Source organism: Pleurodeles waltl, chromosome 8 (genome assembly GCF_031143425.1).
Source record: "Pleurodeles waltl isolate 20211129_DDA chromosome 8, aPleWal1.hap1.20221129, whole genome shotgun sequence".
In the NCBI taxonomy this organism is placed as follows: domain Eukaryota; kingdom Metazoa; phylum Chordata; class Amphibia; order Caudata; family Salamandridae; genus Pleurodeles; species Pleurodeles waltl.
Window position 1 is genome coordinate 810,707,574 of NC_090447.1, and position 25,026 is coordinate 810,732,599.

The window sequence follows — 25,026 nt, forward strand, 5'->3', positions numbered from 1 at the left end:
GGCACCTCAGGGCAGAGAGAACCGGCACAACACCACATACCCTATGCTGAAAAATCTTCTGGATCCAGTCTTGTGCATGGGGATTATATAAAGGTGAGGAATCAGATATAGGAATTATCCATCAGAATGTTTTTTAGCCAGTGTATTTCAAAACTGTGATGTAAAATTCACAGTATGAACTACTTTCCTCCAAAATGTCATGGGGAAACACTCCTTTTCTGCAACCACCACCTCCTCATCTATGATTTTGAAGGTGGTCAGCCTTAGAAGGAAGTTTTTGGTTTTTTTGTAAAAAAAAAATTCTAGAAGTGGTCAATTAAAAACCTTTGAAGAGTGCACTTTTAAAAACACAAAAGAAATCAGCCGTCACAACTTTTTTAGAATGGGCTGGGCTTACTTGCTTGCTCTTTATTGTTTAGGATATGATTAAAAATGGGGGTACCTTGTTTTCTTGTTACTCCCTTAGGAAAGCCCTCTAATTTTTTTAATTATAGATTTTTTATAAATTGGTCTATTTCGCTTGAATCTCCTTAATCACCTTTTATTATAACATTTCAGCTGTGTTATTTTAAGTTTTGTTGTTCTTTTTAATTTGCAGTTACTGGAGTCAATTCAACTCTTGATTTCGATCAATTTCTGTCAACAATATGACATATTATTAATATAATGAAGTCCCATTGGATAGCAGAAGCCTTATTCGTTTTATATTTGATCACTATTATAGGAAAGAAGCCTTGTGCTGAGCATCCTACTAGAAACTGAACCATGCTTTACATATGAAGATCCTGTGGTTTCACCAATGTGTGGAATATAAGACAATACACCTAGCCTAATTGCGGATTTTATGAGTCCCAGAGTCTCTCCCAGTCACTTTATGCTTGGTACAGAGAATATATTTACATTAATTTTTAGTCACAGTGCTGACCGGCGGAGTAATGGCACAGTAGCATTAAAGGAGGCTGAGTTTTTTTCTTATTTTAAAGTTTGCAATCGTGTGCTACTCTACCTGCACAGTTTTAGAATTCTGAAACTTTGGGAGGGGAGGATAAAGGACCACAGACAGGCTGAAGAAGACAGCAGGAATGGAAACGGGCAGATAATTATTAGAGTTCCTAGTTAGTCACGTGGCAGTTCTTAACCCCAAGATTACTATGTAGAGTTTCTTCTTCTGAACTGGCAAAGAGGGCAAGGTTACTTATTCCCTCTTGAGGTAGCTTGTGAGAAGTTCATTAAAGTTGCACTAATTTGCTGTGTAATCTAGAGATTACCGTGAATCACAGTACCATTGAACAGGAAACCGTTCAGAGGCGGATTATTACTACGGAAAAGCCCTAGAAAACAGCATAGTCTTCAGCTCTCTGCAGAATTTGTACTTCTATAGCTTTTGTCCTAGTGATGGGTTCAGTCTGTTCAATGATCAAGGACCTTGTATCCGTGTCAATAAAAGGTTCTGGGGTGATGCTGTATTGGATGCCAGCTTCAAATTACAGGCTGGGTTGTAGTAATGAATGAGCTCATTAGGGTACTTTAAAGATGGGTAAACTCTGTAGGTTATGCAGATCATCTTGAAAGTTACCAATTGTTCTACAGTCAATCAGTGAGGACACTCAGAGCATGTATGTTCTGATCTACTCTATTCATAACCAGGGCCAGTCTTACTACTTGTTTTTGACCCACCTGAAGCTATTTTAGTGCCTGCTTCGGTAGATCTTTGTCCATGCTGTTACAATACTTAAGATATTACAAGATTGATGAACAGACGAAGTCTACTTAGCAATGAAAACTAAGTAGGACGTCTAAGCATTTGAAGATCCCACTTTGGCACAGAATTCACTCAAGAAGTAAATGGGTGTGCTGGGTCAAAGGTGACAGAGATTGCTTATACTGGTTGATGGATCTGGTGAGCTGGCCATTAACAGTGGCCACTGATTGCCCAGTAAAATGGCTCAACCTTTCAAAAACAATAAAACTTTCAGACACACAGACTAATGGCAGATTTTCAATTTTCAGGACAGCATAGTTCCCCTTAATCAAATAACCATTCAGAAGTCTTCCAAGGACTGTCTAGACCTGTACATCAGCTGAGAACAAATTCTGTGACAATGTTTCGCCACGGGACCCATCACAGATACAAAATCCCTAAGACTGGTATGCTAGTAATCTGTAAAATATGTGCAAAAAGGCAAAGTCATGGTGGTATCAGCAAAGAACGGTTAACATAATGAACAATGCTATGGGGATCTCAAACGATAGAGATACACAAGTACCATGAAACCTTTTCACCATTTCACAACCCTCAAAGAAATCCCTGAGTCGCCCAGGCCTTTCATGTTTAAACTGAAAAACAACCACCTTTCCCCTCTGTTTACAAAATCATTTTGCACCTTACATTGCACTCACTTTGAGTGGTGCAAACATACATATGACTACTATCTATATTTAATCAACCTTGATTTCTGCCCGCCCCCTCCCCGTTACAAGATTAATATATCATTACTGTTTCCCTTCATCTTTGCATTATTTTATGGACAATGTTTTATTATGTTATTGGTAGAACAGTAGTTTATGTTCCTGAAGTACCAATCAGTTATAAAAATATTAATATGAGAGATTCATTGGCCGTACTGGTTGGAAGAGTTAATAATGTCTGGAAAAAAAATACAGACATTTGAATTGCGACTAGCATTTTATGGCATAAATGCACCACATAGTAACCGGGTGGGTGTGTAGGTGGGTGCATAAATGACGACTGCTTTGGCCGACACAAATCAGGTATGAATTGCTTGGAGTTGGCTTGTTTGCCTAAAAGCGCAATCAGAAAAAAAAAAAAAAACTTACCTGCACGGTCCTTGGAGTGCTATCAACGGTGACGGACGTTAAAGGTGAAGCCAGGTTCCACTCACTGGTCACATTCAGTTTCGTCCCATCAACTTCCACCTGAGAGACCAAACAAAGACCATTATTACGTTGACAGACAGCAAACCGATTCCAGGTTCATTACGGCGTACAAGGCAGCCGTCCTTTTGAACAGATGGCACCCAACAACCTGTCATGTTTACCGCTACAGCTTCAAGACAGGGTCCAACAACACAGCCTTTTAGTCATCTCTGGGGAGATGTGCAGCACCTGTGAACAGCTGCCTCAGGTACAAAGCTTTCAAGTCATCTCGAGCACGCAACAGCCTACCAACTTTTAAACCCGTTTGGATATGCTACATTTGCTGCAATTAGACAAATGGCGCATATAAATTTCAGTGACACTTTTTTAACCCACACATCAGGGCTCAGCTTATAATATCCTCCCTAAGGAACAACAAGTAACTTATTCGTGTATGTCCTAGTGAAAGGTTCTGCATTGTTATCTTAATTAAACAGAAACACTAATTAAACAGCATGGCAATGGCGTTACAGCTCATATTCAGAAAACTTTCTGAGTACTGTCTTGTTCTATATTCACATCCGCGGGATGACAGCCAGTTAGCCTACACATTTACTTTCATGGCACTTTACAACTGAAACTTCTGGGCACTTGTCATTTGGTTAGCTGTGATTTCCCTGAGCAAGGCCACACTATTAAACAAAAGAGAGGCACTCAAACTAAACGTAGAAAGAAGTTACGAATCAAAGCCACCCAACGAGAGGAAATCTAGATATGACTCTTAGAGAATGGGTTATAAGCAATTACTTGCTTAAATTAAGGCAAATAGCACTCTTTAGAGCACCGTTCCACTGATAATGGTTATCTGATCATTTCGATAGTGCCATACATGTTCACGAGAAAAAAGCACATATAGAAGTATACTGCAAATTTCAAGACGGACATTTCACTAGCTCTCAAAATGCAGACGATTCTCCTTCAAACATGTAAATTAGGTTTTGTTTACATAATCACACAGACACTTTACTATTTCTATGGATTTTCAGAACATCACAGGATGGGAAGTGCATGGACCTCGAACTGCAGTGATGCTCTTAGAACTTTGAGTGGTCGAGCCTTCCAGTTTTTGTAGAAGCATTACACTGAACTGCCCACAAGAAAACACTGCAAGGAGTGTTGAAGGGACACATGGGGGAATCCACAATCAGAAATTGGGGCATCTTGACACCCTACATTACCTTATACTTGAATCTCTTACTGCTGCTCCCCTTCTGCCAAAACAAGTGGAATGCACAACATCCATGTCCAGCGGGTTACTCAAACAGCTGAGGTTGTGCACATATGGGCCCCTCCAATGCCACTGGGCTATTAGCAAAGGACCGCAGGGAGTGAATGGAGGTGCAGTGGCAGCGGGTTTCATTGTTCTGTCAGTGCAAGAAGGCAATGGTGGAAAATTGATTTCCAACACTATAATATTATAGCACTAGAAAAGAGCCTTCAGATTGTACAGATGGTTCCAGACACACAATTGCTTTGTGATGAATACTGAAAGCTCGACTCTTCAGATGCAGTTAAACAGCTTGCTGCTACCACAGATAAAACAAGAGTTCACCGGCTCATTTCAACGTCACCGTGTTCAAGGCTATGCCACCACAACCAAGAAGGACATACTGAGGTCTTCAAGATAAGAAGACTAACTGACTGTTTGGTAGACACCCTAACCAGACCTGCTTGTTCATCTTGACAGCCCACCCTCTTAAGTATCGGATTACTACTTATGAAATGGATAAAAAGGAACCTAAAACACTTCCCAAAATAATATCAATAATAAATAATTAATGGTATGTCCTTAGCGGGTCTGCCTCAGTTTTCACCTCATCTTCGAACTCTAATGGTAACACCCCCTTTTCATCTCTATTACTAGACATAACATCGCCTTAAACGGAATGACTTATAAAGGAATGCTAATCGATAATTCACATTTATGAGTTTTTTTTTTTTTAAATAGCGTTTTCGTCTTTCTAGACACTGGAATACTTTACCTCTTGTAAGAGTCAAAGATATATTGCTTTCAAATATACCTGAGATGAAATATTTCAAGTTGACATTGAATATACAGGCACAAACATACGTTACAGATCACATCATGTATGTCATGCACTGAAAGAACCCCAAAGTACCAAAAATGAGCATATACATTTTAAACTGATGTTCAGTTTGTCCTTGTGTATTTGATTAATCTTGGCACTTTACTTGACATTTAGTAATTTCATAATAGGTATGGTTCTGTTAAGGGACAATTTGTTAGTGTTTGTAGCTCTCTGGCACAACTCAGGGTGTCCTGGGTTCTGGTGGTCATTACCTGGATTATAGGAATGTTTGTTTGAGATGCCCGTCTTGATGCTTGAGGGATGATTACTTTGAAGGGATGGGTCTTTCCTCTTTCACGATAACATTTGTCTTGGTGGTTTTATTTTCACCTATAACATTACATTCTTTTAATTTTCCAAGCATGTCAGCCCAGACCTAAATTCCTCATAAAAATAGATCAGTGGATTCCAAACGTTTTTAAAACCACAACCTAATTTCTAAAATGACAACTTTCGTGACATATCTGGCTTTAATGGAGATGGGTCATTTTTTAATATAACTGAAGCAACCTATGGTAACTCACTGTCATTTACCGTCAGCACCCTTGCCATTGAAATGGACACTACAGTTTTACAGATAAAACTAAACAGCACACAAATAATAGTGTTTGGAAGTCAGGTTTCAGTGAATATGTATCATCTGTGCACCACCAAGTAAAGTGTCCTGATTTGTTTTAACCCTACTAAAATCTCAGTTTCACTCACACTTCAGTATTACAAAAATGTGCTTCATTTTTGCTTTCCTGGCTGCTGAATGTGTACAGTTTAATTACATGTATTTGGACCCCAGCAACTTTGCAACATGATTCACTTTACATTTCTTTTTCTGACTGCAAAGTGAGAGGATTTTCAAAACACCAATCCCCGTGTTAAAAAAGCAGCAATTTATCAGAAGACTGATTTAGAACTTGGCGGACTGACTACTACACAAATGTGACGGATATGCTGTCCTCTGTATTAAGATCCCAATAGGCTATAATGGGATTGTGTGACAGGGTAAATGTAGAATTTAAAGACATCTTTGTTTATTTCTTAGACTTTCACAACCCACCAGTGAGTTGCAGCCCACAGTTATGGAAACATTAAACTAGAGAGTATAAACCTTAGGTTTTGAATGTTAGCCCCCTCTCAGAGAGTTGATATTCCAATGCCATGTTTAAAAAATCTATTAAGCTGTCAAGCAATTATTTTACTGGACTCCGAACAACTAGCATTTTCATACTCTTGAGAAACCTCTCAGTGATGTAGTATATACGGTTGTGTTACACTGTGTAAAGGGAGAGTGGTAATGACTATGCTCATTCCTAACTGCATGATTATAACATGGACGTCCAATTGTCTCAGACTGTCAGTCATCCGTTTCCAATCCCCTTGCTTCTTTCCCAGTATGTATTTGTGACATACAACATGGCACATTCGTCGGAGCTCCTGTGAAAAGTATTTATTTTATATTTGATTTTGTTGGCTCTCCTACAAGTACCTCTTTCATCGTCGAAATGACTTACCTTATTTTCTAACTGCTCAAGACTTTCCTCAAATTATTTTTTTTAGATTTTGGCTCAATATATTTCTTAATTTCATGAAGGATAGCAGCTTGCATGCCTGAGTGAATTTCATACTTTCACAAACAATATTCCACTTTCTAGTTAAACTCTTCACCACCATAATTGTATTTATTATCAATTAAGGAAATCACAAGTCATGAACACACAGCATGAAGTCTAGTCCCAATAAATTGGGTACACCCTAACCCTCAGCCATGAGCAAACTAGTATCTTGACCATCCCCCCGTAAACCTCCTCTCTTTGTCAGCTTAAGAGCCATGGCCCTTAGGCCTACTGAGGCACCGTTTTTAAACATCAAGCAAAAATAGCAATACAGCACAGTGGCGTAGCGCGGCGGTGCAGGGGGGGCCGGACGCAACATCCGGGGGGGTGGGGTGGGGTGGGGGTGGGGTGCGCGCTCGCACTCGCAAGTGCTAAAATCCACGGGTTAGGGGGCGCAAATTACTTGCCTTGCCCCGGGTGCTGACAACCCACGCTACGCCACTGATACAGCAATCCGGTAGTAGGCCATAAATGCACATAAAACGGCGTGAGTCTGTGTACAAAGAATAAAAATGACAAGGCGCATTAACTTGTAGACAAAGCCTTCTGCCTTGGCCATCTCAATACATGCAATTCCATGATATCTATGTAGATATTAAAACGGCAAAGCACAGAAGAATCCTTTACAAATTTGAAGTAGGAACCTTCTGATTTAAAAGATGCTTCCACCTGAAGCCCCCAGTGAAACTAATGCAGCACATTTAAGGCCTTCACTGAGTACCTGCCATGAAGGAGAAGGAGGGCCACTGTTGGCACATTCTGCCATTAAAAGGGCCAACTGGATGGGTCGGGCTACGCGTGGGCCCTAAAGGATGACAGCCCTAGATATATAATCATAAGGAAACCCACATAGGAAAACCCACCAAGGACAAGATTCAAGTACAAACCATGAAGGTTTACTTAAAATGTAGAAATCATTATAGAAGTAACACATAGTCAATCAAATTCAAAATAATCACAATGCACTCATTATAGCCAATGTAACATGGGGCCTATTTTCGATACTAGCCAGGCAAATAATGAGGCAAACAGCAAATTGCCATGGGGACTGTTAAGATTTAAAGTCAAGAGAGAGTCATGGAAAACATTCTAAGTTCAAAGTCAAACAATAGTCTGACATTAAGTCTGCATTTATCAATAAGGGAAAAAAAAAAACACTGACACATATCCCCAAAACAACAGTTCTTGTAGCATTTCAGCAGCAGAGAACCAAGCCCTGAACATGATGTGAAGTGGCACCATTGGTTGTACTCCTAATATTGCATTAATAAAAAACAATCATAATTCAAATGTTTCATTACATAAACAAATCACTCTGGAAACCCTTTCAAAATAATCAACAAGTAGAACCTTTAGCTTAAATACAAGTGGAAGTGACATTGCATTACTGAACAATAGCTGCTTGAAAATATGAATAAAACAGTACTGTTAGCAAAGACATTAATCCTCAGGCAGTAAGCATGAGCTAGTGAATTGTTAAAATGAAAATAAATATCAGCACAGAACGGGGCACATTTTGATTATAATATGAAGAGAGGAAAACAATGTATGAACAAAAAGATGACAGCAGTGCAGAATGAACATTTTAAAGACACTTTTTCAGTGCCATCAGGCTAAATGCCAAATAAATTAGTTTTGTGGCATAATTGTTCTAACAAACACACAATTTTATTCATTCTAATTTCACGCTCACACCACTAAATATTACACAGTAAGCAACCACCAAAAAGCCGCAAAATCTTGACCGCAAAATGGGATCCGGCCGGGAGATCTACACATGGGTTCACCTCCAGTAAAAGGACCAGACAGCGAGAGTCTGGGTTAATGGAGTTTTCTTCTGAGGGTTTGCCATACCCAGGGGAACCAGACAGGGGTGCCTGCTCTCTCCCCTCCTGTTTGCCCTGGTAACAGAGTCCCTGGCATGCTGGATTATGAAAGAAGCACAGGCGCTGGGCACACACTGTGATCTAGAATAAGAGGAAAGAATCTCTGTTTATGCCTTCTCTATTTGGCTGACTGAGATGGACCAATCCCCCGACAGATGGATATTATGTCGATATTTGGGAGGTTCATAGGTCTTCGGATCAACTGGCACAAATTGATCCTCTTCCCAATTACACAACGGAAACCACCAAGTGACTGAAAGGTCCCTATACAGTGGTGGTTCATATATGGAAATGTATATCACCAAAGATCCAGCAAGGTTTCACAGAGCCAACCTGGGATGGATTCTAGATGAGTACAAAAGACACACAGCCGCTGGCGACGCCTGATTATCACTGTTGGTCAGGAACATCTTATTTAAAATGATATCACTGCCTACATTTTTCTACATGTTCCAAAACAGTCACACAAATTACCAGAACTGATTACTTCGAGCAGTTTACAGAGTGACTACACTACTCCTGTGGGACAGGAAACCTTCGAGGATATTGTTTCTACAATTTGTTAGGTGGGGGGGGTCATATGTGGGCGGTACTGCCCTACGCAAATCTGAAGCTCTACTACTGGGTGGCCCAACTGCTCACAATAAATGAATGGGCATTCTCAACACAAAAAGAACCTGGCACTGCTCTCAGACCAATAAGCAATGGGCAAGAGAGGATATGTGGCTTGGCTTTATGACTGACAGAAACTGGGACCTCTCCTCCCCACCACCAAATATGGTACTGGGGGTATGGAGGAAAGTCAACCAAAAACTAGGCTGGGACACAATATTGGCAATGGAAACTTTAAATGTGAGAAATTTTAAACGCTGACTTTTATGGATTCCATATAAACACAGTTCACTTGTCTGTTTAATTTTCTCGCATTTCAGAGTCACCTTTAAAAACAGCAAGCATCTTGCTCCCAGTGAATTGTAAATGTGGTGCCACATTTAGAACTGACAAATGCAGCCATTATTTTAGGTAGGAGAAATTTAAAGTGCTGACAAATGTTCCATATTATGAACATTGTTTGCAGAACATTTTTCTGCACTTTAAATTTCTCCCATTTAAAAATAAAACGGTTGTATGATTGTGTTATACATGTAATGTTGCCACATATGGCAAAAGGTATGTCCTGTACCAGAAGTACATAAGACACAGGCTCTCAGTCACCCATACACATCTCATTCCATTAGCGACTTACAAAAATGGTGGGGCACTATAAATAAGAATTCATTCATAAAGTGCATCAAAATAAACATTTAAGAAAAAAGATTCACTTATCTTTGTCTGCAGCACGTCCTCAATGTTCTCTAGTCCTCCTTCAAGTGCGAGGTCTCACAGCTAACTACCTTATCCAATCCAGACGCTGCTCTCATGCTGCTAAACAGCATGAATGAAGTGTCTGGATTGGAAGGAGCAGGCTGGCTCAGCGCTTTAAAAAGCACTGGAGGCCTGTGCCTGCTCTCCAACCCTTCTAAGACAACTGTGCAGGAGAGGTTTGAATTGTGTATGTCGGGCTGGCCATAGCAAGATAGCCTGCCAAACCTACATGCGCACTTCAAACTAAAATGGCCACTCCTCATTGCTGTCAATCAGCAGTAAAGATGCACTGGTTCTGCCTTCAAACTCAGTTCGGCAAAGAGTAAAAAATAACACAGTAATAAAATAATGTTATTACCATTTTATTTTTTAGCTTTCTGCGGGGGGGGGGGTGCCCTCCACTCTTATGAAGGAACCATCACTATCCCATTAATAAGCAACCATGTTCATACAGTCCCAAAGATTATGCTCTTACTTACTTACACACATGGCAATGCCAATGTATTGCTCCTAGTCAAAGTATTTTGTTCAAACTATAGTATCTGGCTATACGGGCAGTAGGATTAAAGTTACTAAAGCTTGCTGTAGGGGTGTCTGGTAACAATGCACAAGTCGCTTATCCTTCAGTAGCTCACAATATTTTTCACTGATCAGAAGTAGCTCTCACTATAGAAATCATTGGAGACCCCTGGACTACACAGTAGTGTAGTCTACTAGAAAATACACAATGATTGGTTGACTCTGAGAAGGGGCAAAATATTAAGAGGGAGGGGGCGGGTGGGAAGCACACACACTCATTCATTCACACATGCGTGCACACGCACATCCATTCACAACACTCATCAAATATTCAAACATACACGCACAAAACATCCTTTAAAAAAAAAAAAAAAAAAACTTTGTTGCGGAGTGGGATGGGGTCAGTGAAACTTCTGACCCCACCTCACTCTGTGACAAGGTGTTACTGATTGACACTCGCCCTGGACGCTTCAGGGCTTAAACCTGATGTGCCCAGGTCGGAGTCAATGGGTGGCGCTTCCCCTCGTCACCAAAGTGAAGGGCCTTGAGGCACCTTTGCTGAGCTGAGGAGGTCACGCCCATAGGAGCTGTCAACTCTTCAGCCCAGCAAAGTTCAGCTCCGGCAGCCAGGAGTCTGCGCAAATCATTCATGTCTCGCTCCTGACTGCCTGATCTGAAAATGAGGAGTGTCTGTCAGGCTGACGTTTGCTCAGCCTGACACGCACTCTTCATGAGGGGCAAAAGGAGCGTGTTGGGGGGGGGGTTGGGGGTGGTTGAGTCCCCCCCACCCTAAAGGACGGGCCACAGCTGATAAATAGAAGAATTTTTTAAGGCAATCACCCCATCAGGGGGACATCAGCTATTACCTGGAATGTATTCAAAGCAACTAGAAGTGTAGTAGCCAAAAGCATGGCAGTGGGAGTGGCTGGAGAAAGGATGATAGTCAAACAAGCTCAAATCTGAGTTTAAATAACTGGAAGTAATACACAGCCTAAACCTATTCCAGTAGCACAAGCATTGTTTCACCATGCAAAGAGGTCAAATAAGGAAAAATAGAGTGAAATACATACAGACCAACCAATCATAGCCAAGCCATAGTAAAACGGGTATTCATCCGATGGTTAGTGGACAATATAAACACTACTTATGTTGTGGCTAACATAAAACTACAAGAACGGCCTGCACATTTTACCTGGATAATCTGCTTTAATCTTTTTTTGTTAGCAAATTCTTACTTTCTTCATTAAAATGATAGAAATACTGGAGTCTCCACTTGACTTCCACCCATGTTACCAACTGGACATTGAAGAAAGAGTTCATTTCTAAGTGGGACAGTCAGTACTGAAGAACCTTTCCCAACTCGTCAAGCAACCACTTCGGCAGGTCGACTGGAAATGCACTCAGATTCTAAACAAATGACTGATGGAGGTAGAGCTGGGGAAATGCAAGAAAATAAAATGTCAACAATGTGGTGAAATACACATTAACATGGGGCCCTGTTAGCTAAAGCAAGGACAGTTATGTCAATTTACCTAGGATTTTCAGTCTAACCACAGTCAAAACAAACATAACCTATAGACCACAGAGACCTCAAGAGGTGAGGGTGAAACACCAAGAAGCCACTCAAAGGGACAACCTCAATCTGTGGAAGAATCTGCAAGCCTTATTTTCCATTCACTTCTTTAAAAGACAGATTCAAATCCTGTCACAAGGTGGCAGTAGCTCCGCCACTAGCTGTGATTCAGAGGGCAGAAAGAGTATACCGAGAGACGCCCAGGTTTCGCTTCTTCACTTGACTCATCATTGCAGCTGCTCAGGAACTCGGCTTTCAAGCAAGCTCAACCATCAAAAAGATCAGTTCTGTCCTTCTGGGGCCTCGTCAGTGTGGCGTAGTTCAGTTGCTTTGGAGTTGGAGACCAATGCAGCGGAAATGTACATTCCCTGGAACTATTCAAACACAAGCCCTGAGGCTTTTATCGCGAGGTCTTCACCCACAAGAACAAAAGCACAAAACACTGGGTGTTACTGTAAAAATTACTAGCACTCTCACTCAATTAAAATCACTATTGCAGTATTTAAAAACCTTTCGAGAAAGCTTCAAAACCTATTTCATAAAAAGAACCCTTTTCAGATTAGACCTTCCCCATTTATTATAAATGCGCCATAAGCGAGAATTAGCCCTCTATGGTATATGACTTAAAAAGAAATACACTTTCATCAGAACTACATCTCCTGCCTGGAACATCACAGGATTTGCACTACCAAACCCCAGGTGATTTTTATTGTGCACACCGCTTTAAAGAGGCACTATACAGGAAGATCAAAACACGCCTTGCAAGCGTTCGCTATTCAGAAACCTGCTAAGATGTACAGAGCGGAAACTTACCGTGACACCTCAAAGCTCCCCCAATAGACCACGAACAACAAACTGCAAGGCGCTTGTTCGCCGATAGCAGCGCAAGGCCTAGGACTGCTGTGTCTTGCAGACGTTTGATCGCTTTTTCACCATTTCAACAATTCATCCACACAGAGGGCGCAGTTAAGGATTAGCTGAAAGGGCGAAAACAATATGATCCTCTGTGCAAAGCCACAGAAGGAGCCGCAACATTGTTCGGCAAACATCTCCAATGTAATATTTCGCCTTCACGGGAATGCTGTTGCCCGAGCAACAATGGGTTAAGAGAAAAGAAAAGAGATGTAACTGCAACTAAGAAACATATCTACATGCATTGTAAAGGCAGCACCAAATAATCACTCAGTTACATATGTTTTCCAAGAAGAGACTGTAAACATGGGTTACGAATTCGATTATTTGAATTTATTTTTCAATTACTAAATCATGCTGCCCGGCTAATGTTTATTTAGAGGAACCTTCCATGCAACAGAGTAATTTTAAGGATTTCGGTGGCCGGTTTAAGACTACTTCACGGGTCCCCGTCAGCAAATGCTTTGCATTTTATTGTCCAGTTTCTGCAAGTCCAAGCCTCACGATGCCAAACAATACTGAATAATACATTAAAGGTAGAGATGGAGACAGACAAATGTGAGAGCCAGAGCGATAGTTCACTTTCCCAGGGGGTGCCATGGAATGTCGGGCCATGGGCAATTGAGCACTTTGTCTATGATTTATAAATATAATGCTTCTGTATATAAAAATAAATGTATAACACGTGCATATGCGTACTTGTTGCCCAAAAGGCATACCCACGGCAACCGTGTGCTATACACAGTGATAACCCAAATAAGGTATTTTAAATAAATGAACTTCATCATTTTTGTTACCATTACTTAGGTAATGTGGCTCAATATACATTAAAGGGTAACTAACCAGTAAGGACTGCCCCCTTCAATAAGAAATATCACATGGGGAATAGTACATTTTAAACTGCTTAAAATAAACCTATTACAGCCCTACCTCAAAATAAAGTGCTGGTACACAAGGAAGTTGTATCCCAGCTTTTCTACATGCATTTTCTAGACGTAATTTCTACACTAATTCCCTTTCGTATCATTCATACTAAAGAGTGTGTACTAGGTACTGATTGCCAAACTAGATCTGATTTACAGAATAACAGTCTTCCATGCAATACTGATACTTATCTGCTTTAAAAAAAGGGGTGAGCCATTTTATTTTATGAAAATCAACAAAAAGGAAAATAAAAAACAAAACAGAATTTCAGTATCACAAATATGGCAACCAGAAATGTAAAATAGCGACAGTGTACACATTCAGTTCTAAATGCTGACTTTTGTATGCTGTTGTGGCAGAGAGTTCCTATATCTACCACTTGACTTTCCATCAGATTCTGATACACATTTTAAGGGCTGTTAAACAGCTTACTTCCTTTCAAATTTCATAAATCACACATTCTTATCTTTTCTGGTGAATTTTTATTTATGAATGCCTGGGCGATTTATGCATACAGTATGTCAGGCTTTTTCCCATGATCCTCAGTCACAGGAACAACCAAGCAATATAAAAGAAAAACATTGGTGGAGTAACCACAACACTACGTTCTCGATCTGTGATGGAAAACTGGCTTTCCAAGTTTAAGTACTTCCAAACACAATTATCACAGTCGTGTGTGCATGTTTGTAGAGAAAGACAGAGAGAAAGGTAGAGGAGACATAAAAGATAATGGTGCAATATGATCTGATACTCCCATCAAGGAAAGGTAACATCCTAACTACACACCAAGCCACAAATTTGTCCCAACACACAGCATAATTACATTTTATAGAAGGATGCCTAGTGGCAAGGATGACATCAACAACTTCAAGCCGCAGGTCAAATGCAAACAGTTGCCACCCTTCAATCTCCAGACATGTAGGTGTAGAGTGCAAAGATTCAGATGGAGGTCCTTGTCCTGCTGCTGTCAAAATGTCCTCACAAAGTGCTAACCCGATCAGAGGAAAGATGCTTACATCTAGAAGGATCAGGTACCACCCTCTCCTGGCCTAATTCAAAGGATGATTTTGGCCTGGTTGTTCCTGATCATTTCCAAAACTTAGGGCAGGCAAGGTCGGTGGGGGAAGGTGTACAGGAGTCCTGTGTGTCATACCCTCTGGAATGCATCACCTAATGATTGTTAATGTGGAAACTCCAATGCATAAAACTTTCATTACTGTAATTTCTCAATGGTGGTGAAAAGATATAGCCAGGGTTCACCTATACTTTTAAAAGTTGCCCTGCGCCAGCTTGGGATAGAGATGCCATTTGTGATCTGTTTGACAAACCTGCCCAGATAATCTGTTCTGGCATTCACGGGCCCTGCGTACTACATTACGGTTGTGTTGTTTGTGGAAACCTGCAACAGCCTTCGTTTGATGGACAGCAGGAAGGTCTTTGGAGCCAGACAGATGTCCTGTAGCACCAGTAGACTGATGTAGAAACAATCCTCCCTCAGAGACCAGTGTCCTGATCTCCACCTCCCCCAGATGACCTCCCCAGCTCAGCAGGGGCACAATAGTTACAGTCATCAGCTCGTGGTGGGGATGGGAAGGTAGCCTGCCGTTGGACCAACAGGTCAAAATTCCCAGCAGATTGGGCCAGAAATTGTAATTATTTCTTAATATAATTTATTTTACTTTTATTTGGCGATATACAAATATATTTTAAATATTTATTTTTTTATTTTCCACAAAACAAGTACAACTGGGCTGACAACATTCCAGCATTTTATAATGAGCCAGCGACTGTGTACAATTTTTCTAACCCTTATATGCAATTGTCTTCATAGCAGACTCATGCATAACAAAACTGACAGTACCTTTATTCATCACAGGACTATCCATCCCATATCTGGCTATTCCTGACTCCTCACCCCCATCATGTAATCTCCCTCCATTGGGTCTCTGATATAACCCGATTTGTGGATTGTAATCCTTTCTTTTTATATTATTTATGTGGTTGCCTCAGATTTCAGTGGCACACCTCTGAGCTCTCCAAATCTGAGGCAGCCATTGAGTAGGTTACTAGTTCCTGCAACATTTAGGCCCATACCAGACGATCATCCTCTAATTTATTATCATGCCATATCTTTTTAAACATATTTCTTCCGCTAGTGCTCACTCAGTCATATCTCTCGCCCAAGCCTGCACTGTTGGTGTATTATTTGACAGCCTTGGTAAGGCGATTATTCATTTTGCTAAGAGTAACTCCAGTGATGCAAAATGACTATTACATATTTTATTATTGCTGGGAGAGGCTAACCCCCAAGACAATGTCTGATCGACAGTTCAGTCTGAATGCCCAACACCTCCCTCAACTTCTCAACTATCTCCCTCCAGTAGATTTCAATCTCAGTGCAACTCCAAGTTACATGTAGGAATCCTATGTCCACTACTTTACATCTGTGGCATAAGTCTCATCTGGCTGGGTAGATTCGATGTGGCCTAGTGGGTTGGTGTGTGATAGGAACAATGCAGTAAATACAAATTCTAAAGTTAAAACCTGGCATTACTTGAATCTTCCTGCACCTGGGCACATGCTCGAACCATTCCCTTTCCGACAAGAGATCTTGCATTTCTTTCTCCCACATTTAGATCCTGCCTTTAGGACCAATGGAATCATATCCCTTTTTGAAGCATCACAGAGGTGTTAAACACTGTGCCATGGTGACCCCATTTCTAACAAAACCTCCGGAATTTTTGTTCCTTCTGGAGCAGAGGAAAACATGTCCCAATGTCCTGGATCATGTAGGCCACTTAGCAACTGCAGGAACTAGAATGAACCTACACAGAATAGCCCTTTCTCTTCCTGGAATGCAATACAGATATCCTCTAGAAATAAATTGTCTACGGTTTCACACCATTCACTACACCATTGATTTATTACTACTCACTTTTGTTTTGATGATATAGTTATTTTTTTTTTTTAATTCTATTTATTTTATTGGTATCTTAGGTTTATAGAGGGGTAGGATGGAAAGTTTATAATATAGATTGCACAACTGTTTATAAATGGCTTATTTTAATTTGTTAAATTAATATGTACCGTTTTTAACTGTGAACGGGTTAACTAGATTAATCTGTAAATCATTTATTCATTTTAAACATTTTAAATAATTTTTCTCTTGATTAATTGCATTATAGTTTTATTGTAACTACTAAATGTTTTCTAGTATTTCCATTGGTTTTTGGGGATGCTGTGTTTTTAGGGTAAAAGGGTGGAAAGTGTTCTATAAATATATGTATATTTATATTTATATTTTGAATTGGTAAACACTTCTAATATTCTATTTCTAATCTTAATTCACAAAACTACTGTACAAAATGAACAAATAACTTGCCTTTGGTAACATATTATCTGGGAGGGACTCTAGCTGCATATTCCTTATCTTTTAATTTCCCCAGGATTGGGACTGGAAAATTTTGCTTGAGCAATACCCCTGCGCGTGCTGTTGGGTGGTTCCATTTGGCTCCGCAGAGAGTTGTTGGCGCCAGAAGTGATGTCACAGTCACCTATACAGGTGCCACCCAGGCACACGGGTGTCAGTTACTTTAATCACGACTTTCCCAACTGGGAGCGCAGCCATGACAAGAACTCGCACATATGCATGTTCAAACTAAGGCCCTGAATAGGGATCACCCTGACCCTAGCAAAAAAGTATGAAGAACAGGATTTAAGGGCTCCCCCTGAACTTAGCTCGTCAGATTCCTGGCGACCTCAAGCAGAAGAAAGCCAACTCAAATCAGAGAAGACTGAAGACACCAACTGACTTGGCCCCAGCCCTACATGCCTGTCTCCAGCTTCTGAAGCCCTGCAACCAAAAGGCGATGCATCTTGCAGGACCAGCGGCCTCTTAAAAGCCTCAAGAGGGCTGCCTGTAACCCCAGAGTATCAAGAACACCAGTGAACAGCGGCCCTGTCCAGAAAGAAATACCAGCAAAGGACTCCAGAACCGCCACGGATCTGCAAGACCTGCCCACTGTGCACCAGACGCCCACTGCCCATGTCCAGGGGGCCCAACCGACTAGAGCTGGTCTCCAGGCGATTCTGACCTACTGTCTACCCTGGATTGACCCCTCCTGTCCAGCACGACGATGCTTGCAGCCTAAAACCGGAGGATCACCCTGACCGCGACAGAAATGGATGAAGATTCCCCATGCCTATAGGTACCCCTGCACCCGCAGCCCCCTGGCATTGGGGAATCCGACCTTCGGTGCAGCAAACGTCCAGCAGGTGGCACTCCTCCTTTGTCCAGGCTTTGGTTTTCTGGAACCGACCTCCTGGACTTCACCTGCAGCATCTTTGTGACTCCCGGGGTCCCCCTATAAGCATTGGGAGACCAACACTGTGTTTGCACCCGGCTGCCCTGGCGCAGCTGAGGGTGTGTGTTTGGTGCTGACCTGTGGGCCCCCCCCCCCCGGTGGTCTTCTAAACCCCCAGGTCTGCCCTCCAAAGACGCGAGTACTTACCTGCAAGCAGGTCTGATTCTGAGTGACCCCAGTCTCCATAGGAGCCCAGGTTAAATCCACCTCAACTTTGACCTCAGCACCCGGCCGGCTCCATGTTGATGGTGGTGGGTGATTGGGGTCATTTGACCCCCCAACCTGGGGACAGCCTAACCCCCGGAGACTGGATCTGTAAGCTTGTACTTACCTTAAAGTGTGCAAGCTTTTCATCTCCCCAGAACTGTTTCTGAAAATTGCAGTGTCAACTTTTAAAACTGATATTTGCTATTTTCTTGAAAACTATTTAACTTGCCAAATTGAAACAAAGTGGTATTGACACATATGTTGGATACTTATTTGCAAATGTACTTACCTGCAACTTGAATCTTGTGCTTCTATAAATAAAGTAACAAAATATATTTTTGCTATATAAAAACCATTGGCCTGGAGTTAGTCATTGAGTGTGTGCTACGTTTATTGCCTGTGTGTATAACAAATGCTTTGCACTACTCTCTGATAAGCCTAACTGCTCTACCACACTACCACAAAGGAGAGAATTAGTATCATCTACTTTAGCCTGTGTTAAGCCTCTGGGGAACTCCCGGACTCTGTGCACACTAAATCTCATGTTGATACAGTATATACAGAGCCAGCTTCCTACAGCGATGTTTCCCAGTCATCTTGTTGGCCAACAGACGAGGTGAAGTTGAAGTCCTCTTGGACTTCTTCTTTTTGTGCCTCGTCCCAAAGTGTCCTGAGGAACCTGAGTGGGAATAAGAGGACTTGGGGCTCCCGGAGCACTCCGCGACCTCCCTGTTTACCGGGACCAAGACCTCCAATGAGTCGTGTGTGCCTTTGTCGTTGACTGCCGGGCCGCGAGCAGCTTTAGGAACGGTTCCCTTGAAGCCTTCGATGCCACGGTCCGTCAGTCCAAACACGACTTGGAGTTGTGGTTGCGCTCAAGGCACCATTCGCAAACGAGATGGGGGTCCGTAGCCGACATGACGCGTTGACAGGTGCCACACGGTCTGAACTCTGCCTTCTTCTATGACATGCTCTGCACACCCAAAGAAAAAAATTCGACAAAACTGCGCAAACAGGCCTGTCAAAAAGTGACAGAGGCATAGCTCCTTCGGATCTGCGCCAACTGGATTTTTAAGTTAATTTAGGAGTGTGAATAGCAAATCTGACCCCTCAAAAAGCCAACGCTTTCACTACTGTTATTCCAGAAAAATGGGAATAGTAAATGTCACCCCTCCAAAGTGTAATACTTTCCCTACTGCTGCTTAGTTTGGCATGGGAAAAGTGAATTTTACGCCTCCAAATTGCAATTATTTTTTCATTTTAACTGTTTCATTTTATTGTCTTAACATTACTTGGTGATTTAATTTCACAGGTTTTTAGTTTATTTTTAAACTATTCTGAGTACTATTTCAATAATGTTACAGTATATGTTAAAAATGTGCATATGTTTTAATGATTATTAACTAAGTTTTCATTCATGTTTAATTATTACTTATTATCCCATTATGTTTAATTTTTAAAGCATGTTTTTTTACTTGTAAGTTAGAAAATGTGTTTTTATATTTACAATATCATGAATATATATATTTTTAAACGTATTTGTTTAAAAGCTAATACATTTCAAAGCTAAAATAATGCTTACTACTTTAAATTTGATATACTTACCTACTTGATTAAGTTATTTTGGTCCACTGCATTTTCATAGTTGATATTCTGGTATATATGTAATGTTGAAGTTAGAGTCCTTGATGTTTTTTTGCAAAATTTAGTATGGGCATGTTTTGTACGCGATATGTCACAGACGTTCAGTTTTATAGCCTCAAAACCTAGGCCATGGACCACCGACAGATTTGGGAACTGCATACAAGCAAAAAACCCAACATCCCCTATAATAAATGAATCAATTTTATGAGCCATGGCACCACATTTAATTTTTATAGAGTCCTTCATGCTGAACTCAGTTTTTTCTAATGCTCCAAATCCATGGTCTAAGTCGCGAGACCTCATGCCTGGTGAGCCTAGCAATGGTGAAAGGACTTCCTGTTTAGTCCACAGACGATTTCAGATTTTAAAATGTATTCTGGCTTCTTACTGGTTGAGTGCTCAGCACGTTAGCATTTCTTTTCCTGCCAATACGGAACACATCCATCATTTTGTGTGCAGGAAAAGACTTGATCAGCTGCTGCTGCTACCCACAATTTCATCAGACTGTTCTGTGGCACAATCAGGAGAAGGAGAGCTTTGTGAACTTTTCAATTGTTTCTCCACAGGAGGGGTAACTTAAAGTCCAGAGTCTATAAGAGGGTGCAGATGTGGAGAAGCAGTCTGACATGAGGGAGTTCTTTACCCGTCCTGCTGATGAGAAGAAGTTGATTGGATGTCTGTACAGTGCATGCTATGTGACCCAAAACGTAACAAGCAATCAAGAAAGCTCTCCTCCTTTGGTATGTCGACCATACGCCAACACAGAGTGAAAGTATGAAATGGAGTAATCAAGGTGACAAGAGTAGAGATTATGTACTGAAGCACAGGAAGGTGAAACTCTGGCAAGTGTTCCTGCAGACGTGCTAGACAAGGAGCAGCAGGAAACCAATCTCCACCTCAAAGGCTTGATGTTCTACTGTATATATATCAAACTGAATACACATGTATAAAATGGGTTACAATCATATATCAATTGATCGCACATTGAATATCATAATTATTCAATGGAAAAAAAACTCACAACCTATGGTTAATTTTGTTCTTTATCATCGTAATAATCTTAATTATTCTAGATCTGAAACTAAAATGTGTTTTTCAATATAACATTCGACATTAACCCCTTCGCTGCCAGACCTTTTCCCCCTCAGGTGCCAAGCCTTTTTTTTGGCTATTTGGAGCAGTTCGAGCTTAGGCCCTCATAGCTTTTTGTTCACATAATCTACCCATGCCAAATCTGTGTTCTTTTTTCCAACATCCTAGGGATTCTAGAGGTACCCAGACTTTGTGGGTTCCCCTGAAGGAGAACAGGAAATTAGCCAAAATTTCGTTTTTTTGTTTTTTTTAAAATGGGGAAAAAAGGGCTGCAGAAGGCGGCTTGTGGTTTTTTCCCCTGAAAATGGCATCAACAAAGGGTATGCGGTGCTAAAATCACCATCTTCTCAGCTTTCAGGAACAGGCAGACTTGAATCAGAAAACCCAATTTTTCAACACAATTTTGGCATTTTACTGGAACATACCCCATTTTTACTATTTTTTGCGCTTTCACCCTCCTTCCAGTTAGTGACAGAAATGGGTGGGAAACCAATTCTGGATCCCAGAAAGTGAAACATTTCTGAAAAGTAGACAAAATTCTGAATTCAGCAAGGGGTAATTTGTGTAGATCCTACAAGGGTTTCCTACAGCTGAAATAATATTGAAATTTAAATGAAAAAAAACCAGCAATTTTGCTCCACGTTTTACTCAGTAACGTTTTCCTGCGATGTCAGATTTTTGAAAGCAATATACTGTTAAGTCTGCTGGACTCTTCTGGTTGCGGGGATATATAGGGCTTGTAGGTTCATCAAGATCCCTAGGTACCCAGAACCAATAAATGAGCTGTACCTTGCAATGGGGTTTCTTTCTTATACCGGGTATACAGCAATTCATTTGCTGAAATATAAAGAGTGAAAAATAGGTATCAAGACAACCTTTGTATTTCCAAAATGGGCACAAGATAAGGTGTTGAGAAGCAGTGGTTATTTGCACGGATCCCCCACGCCGTGGAGAGTCGTGCAGAAGTGTTTTCCTGAAGAAAGACCGCCAACAAGCCTTGCTAGCTGCAAATCCTGCGGTTAGGGTTTTTGGATGCTGCTGTGGCCCAGGAGGGACAAGGATGTCGCCAATTGCGTCTGGGGACAGAGGGGGCGTCGAGCAAGACAAGGAGCCCTCTCAGAAGCAGGCAGCACCCGCAGAAGTGCCGGAACAGGCACTACGAAGTGGAGAGAAACGGTGCTCACCCGAAGTCGCACAAAGGAGTCCCACGTCGCCGGAGGACAACTTAGGAGGTAGTGCAATGCAGGTTAGAGTGCTGTGGACCCAGGCTGGACTGTGCACAAAGGATTTCCGCCGGAAGTGCACGGAGGCCAGAGTAGCTGCAAAAGTCGCGGTTCCCAGCAATGCAGTCTGGCGTGGGGAGGCAAGGACTTACCTCCACCAAACTTGGACTGAAGAGTCACTGGACTGTGGGAGTCACTTGGACAGAGTTGCTGGATTCAAGGGACCTCGCTCGTCGTGCTGAGAGGAGACCCAGGGTACCGGTGATGCAGTTCTTTGGTGCCTGCGGTTGCAGGGGGACGATTCCGTCGACCCACAGGAGATTTCTTCGGAGCTTCTAGTGCAGAGAGGAGGCAGACTACCCCCACAGCATGCACCACCAGGAAAACAGTCGAGAAGGCGGCAGGATCAGCGTTACAGAGTTGCAGTAGTCGTCTTTGCTACTTTGTTGCAGTTTTGCAGGCTTCCAGCGCGGTCAGCAGTCGATTCCTTGGCAGGAGGTGAAGAGAGAGATGCAGAGGAACTCGGATGAGCTCTTGCATTCGTTATCTAAGGAAATCCCCAAAGCAGAGACCCTAAATAGCCAGAAAAGAGGGTTTGGCTACTTAGGAGAGAATATAGGCTAGCAACACCTGAAGGAGCCTATCAGAAGGAGTCTCTGACGTCAACTGATGGCACTGGCCACTCAGAGCAGTCCAGTGTGCCAGCAGCACCTCTGTTTCCAAGATGGCAGAGGTCTGGAGCACACTGGAGGAGCTCTGGGCACCTCCCAGGGGAGGTGCAGGTCAGGGGAGTGGTCACTCCCCTTTCCTTTGTCCAGTTTCGCGCCAGAGCAAGGCTGAGGGGTCCCTGAACCGGTGTAGACTGGCTTATGCAGAAATGGGCACCATGTGTGCCCATGAAAGCATTTCCAGAGGCAGGGGGAGGCTACTCCTCCCCTGCCTTCACACCATTTTCCAAAGGGAGAGGGTGTAACACCCTCTCTCAGAGGAAGTCCTTTGTTCTGCCATCCTGGGCCAAGCCTGGCTGGGCCCAGGAGGGCAGAAACCTGTCTGAGGGGTTGGCAGCAGCAGCAGCTGCAGTGAAACCCCGGGAAAGGCAGTTTGGCAGTACCCAGGTCTGATCTACAGACCTGTGGGATCATGGGATTGTGCCAACTATGCCAGGATGGTATAGAGGGGGCAATTCCATGATCATAGACATGTTACATGGGTATATTCGGAGTTACCATTGTGAAGCTACATATAGGTAGTGACCTATATGTAGTGCACGCGTGTAATGGTGTCCCCGCACTCAAAGTCCGGGGAATTGGCCCTGAACAATGTGGGGGCACCTTGGCTAGTGCCAGGGTGCCCACACACTAAGTAACTTAGCACCCAACTTTTACCAGGTAAGGGTTAGACATATAGGTGACTTACAAGTTACTTAAGTGCAGTGTAAAATGGCTGTGAAATAACGTGGACGTTATTTCACTCAGGCTGCAGTGGCAGGCCTGTGTAAGAATTGTCAGAGCTCCCTGTGGGTGGCAAAAGAAATGCTGCAGCCCATAGGGATCTACTGGAACCCCAATACCCTGGGTACCTCAGTACCATATACTAGGGAATTATAAGGGTATTCCAGTATGCCAATGTAAATTGGTAAATTTGGTCACTAGCCTGTTAGTGACAATTTGTAAAGAGGGAGCATAACCACTGAGGTTCTGGTTAGCAGAGCCTCAGTGAGACAGGTAGGCATCACACAGGGAACACATACCTATGGTCACAAACTTATGAGCACTGGGGTCCTGACTAGCAGGGTCCCAGTGACACATAACAAACATACTGAAAACATAGGGTTTTCACTATGAGCACTGGGCCCTGGCTAGTAGGATACCAGTGAGACAGTGAAAACACCCTGACATACACTCACAAACAGGCCAAAAGTGGGGGTAACAAGGCTAGAAAGAGGCTACTTTCTCACACCTTTGTATTTCCAAAATGGGCACAAGATAAGGTGTTGAGAAGCATTGGTTATTTGCACATCTCTGAATTCCGGGGTGCCCATACTAGCATGTGAATTACAGGGCAGTTCTCAAATAGACGTCTTTTTAACACACCGTCTTACATTTGGAAGGACAAAATGTAGAGAAAGACAAGGGGCAATAACACTTGTTTTGCTATTCTGTGTCCCTCCAAGTCTCCCGATAAAAATGGTACCTCACTTGCATGGGGAGGCCTAAGGCGTGTGACAGGAAACTCAACATGGACACATCACATTTTCCCAAAGAATACAGAGATGTTTTTTTGCAAAGTGCCTAGCTGTGGCTTTTGGCCTCTAGCTCTTCCGGCACCTAGGGAAACCTACCAAACCTGCGCATTTTTTTAAACCTAGACACCTAGGGGAATCAAAGATGGGGTGACTTGTGGGGTTCTCACCAGGTTCTGTTACCCAGAGTCCTTTGCAAACCTCAAAATTCTGCCCAAAACACACTTTTTCCTCACATTTCGGTAACAGAAAGTTCTAGAATCTGAGAGGAGCCACAAATTTCCTTCCACCCAGTGTTCCCCCAAGTCTCCTGATATAAATGGTACCTCACTTGTGTGGGTAGGCCTAGTGCCCGCAAAAGGAAATTCCCCAAAACACCATCTGGACACATCAAAATTATCAAATACAAACCTACCTGTTTTTGCAGTGGCGGGGGGGGGG

The 25,026-nt window shown here is 42.2% G+C and overlaps 1 protein-coding gene across 1 annotated transcript in view; it reads right to left on the reverse strand.

The window, feature by feature from the left end:
- PCCA (propionyl-CoA carboxylase subunit alpha) overlaps nt 1–25,026 on the reverse strand; it is a 2,021,650-nt gene that overhangs the window by 559,645 nt on the left and 1,436,979 nt on the right. The window contains exon 20 of the mRNA XM_069205070.1: nt 2,839–2,937. Coding sequence (XP_069061171.1) covers nt 2,839–2,937 — 99 coding nt within the window. The remainder of the gene's footprint in view (nt 1–2,838; nt 2,938–25,026) is intronic.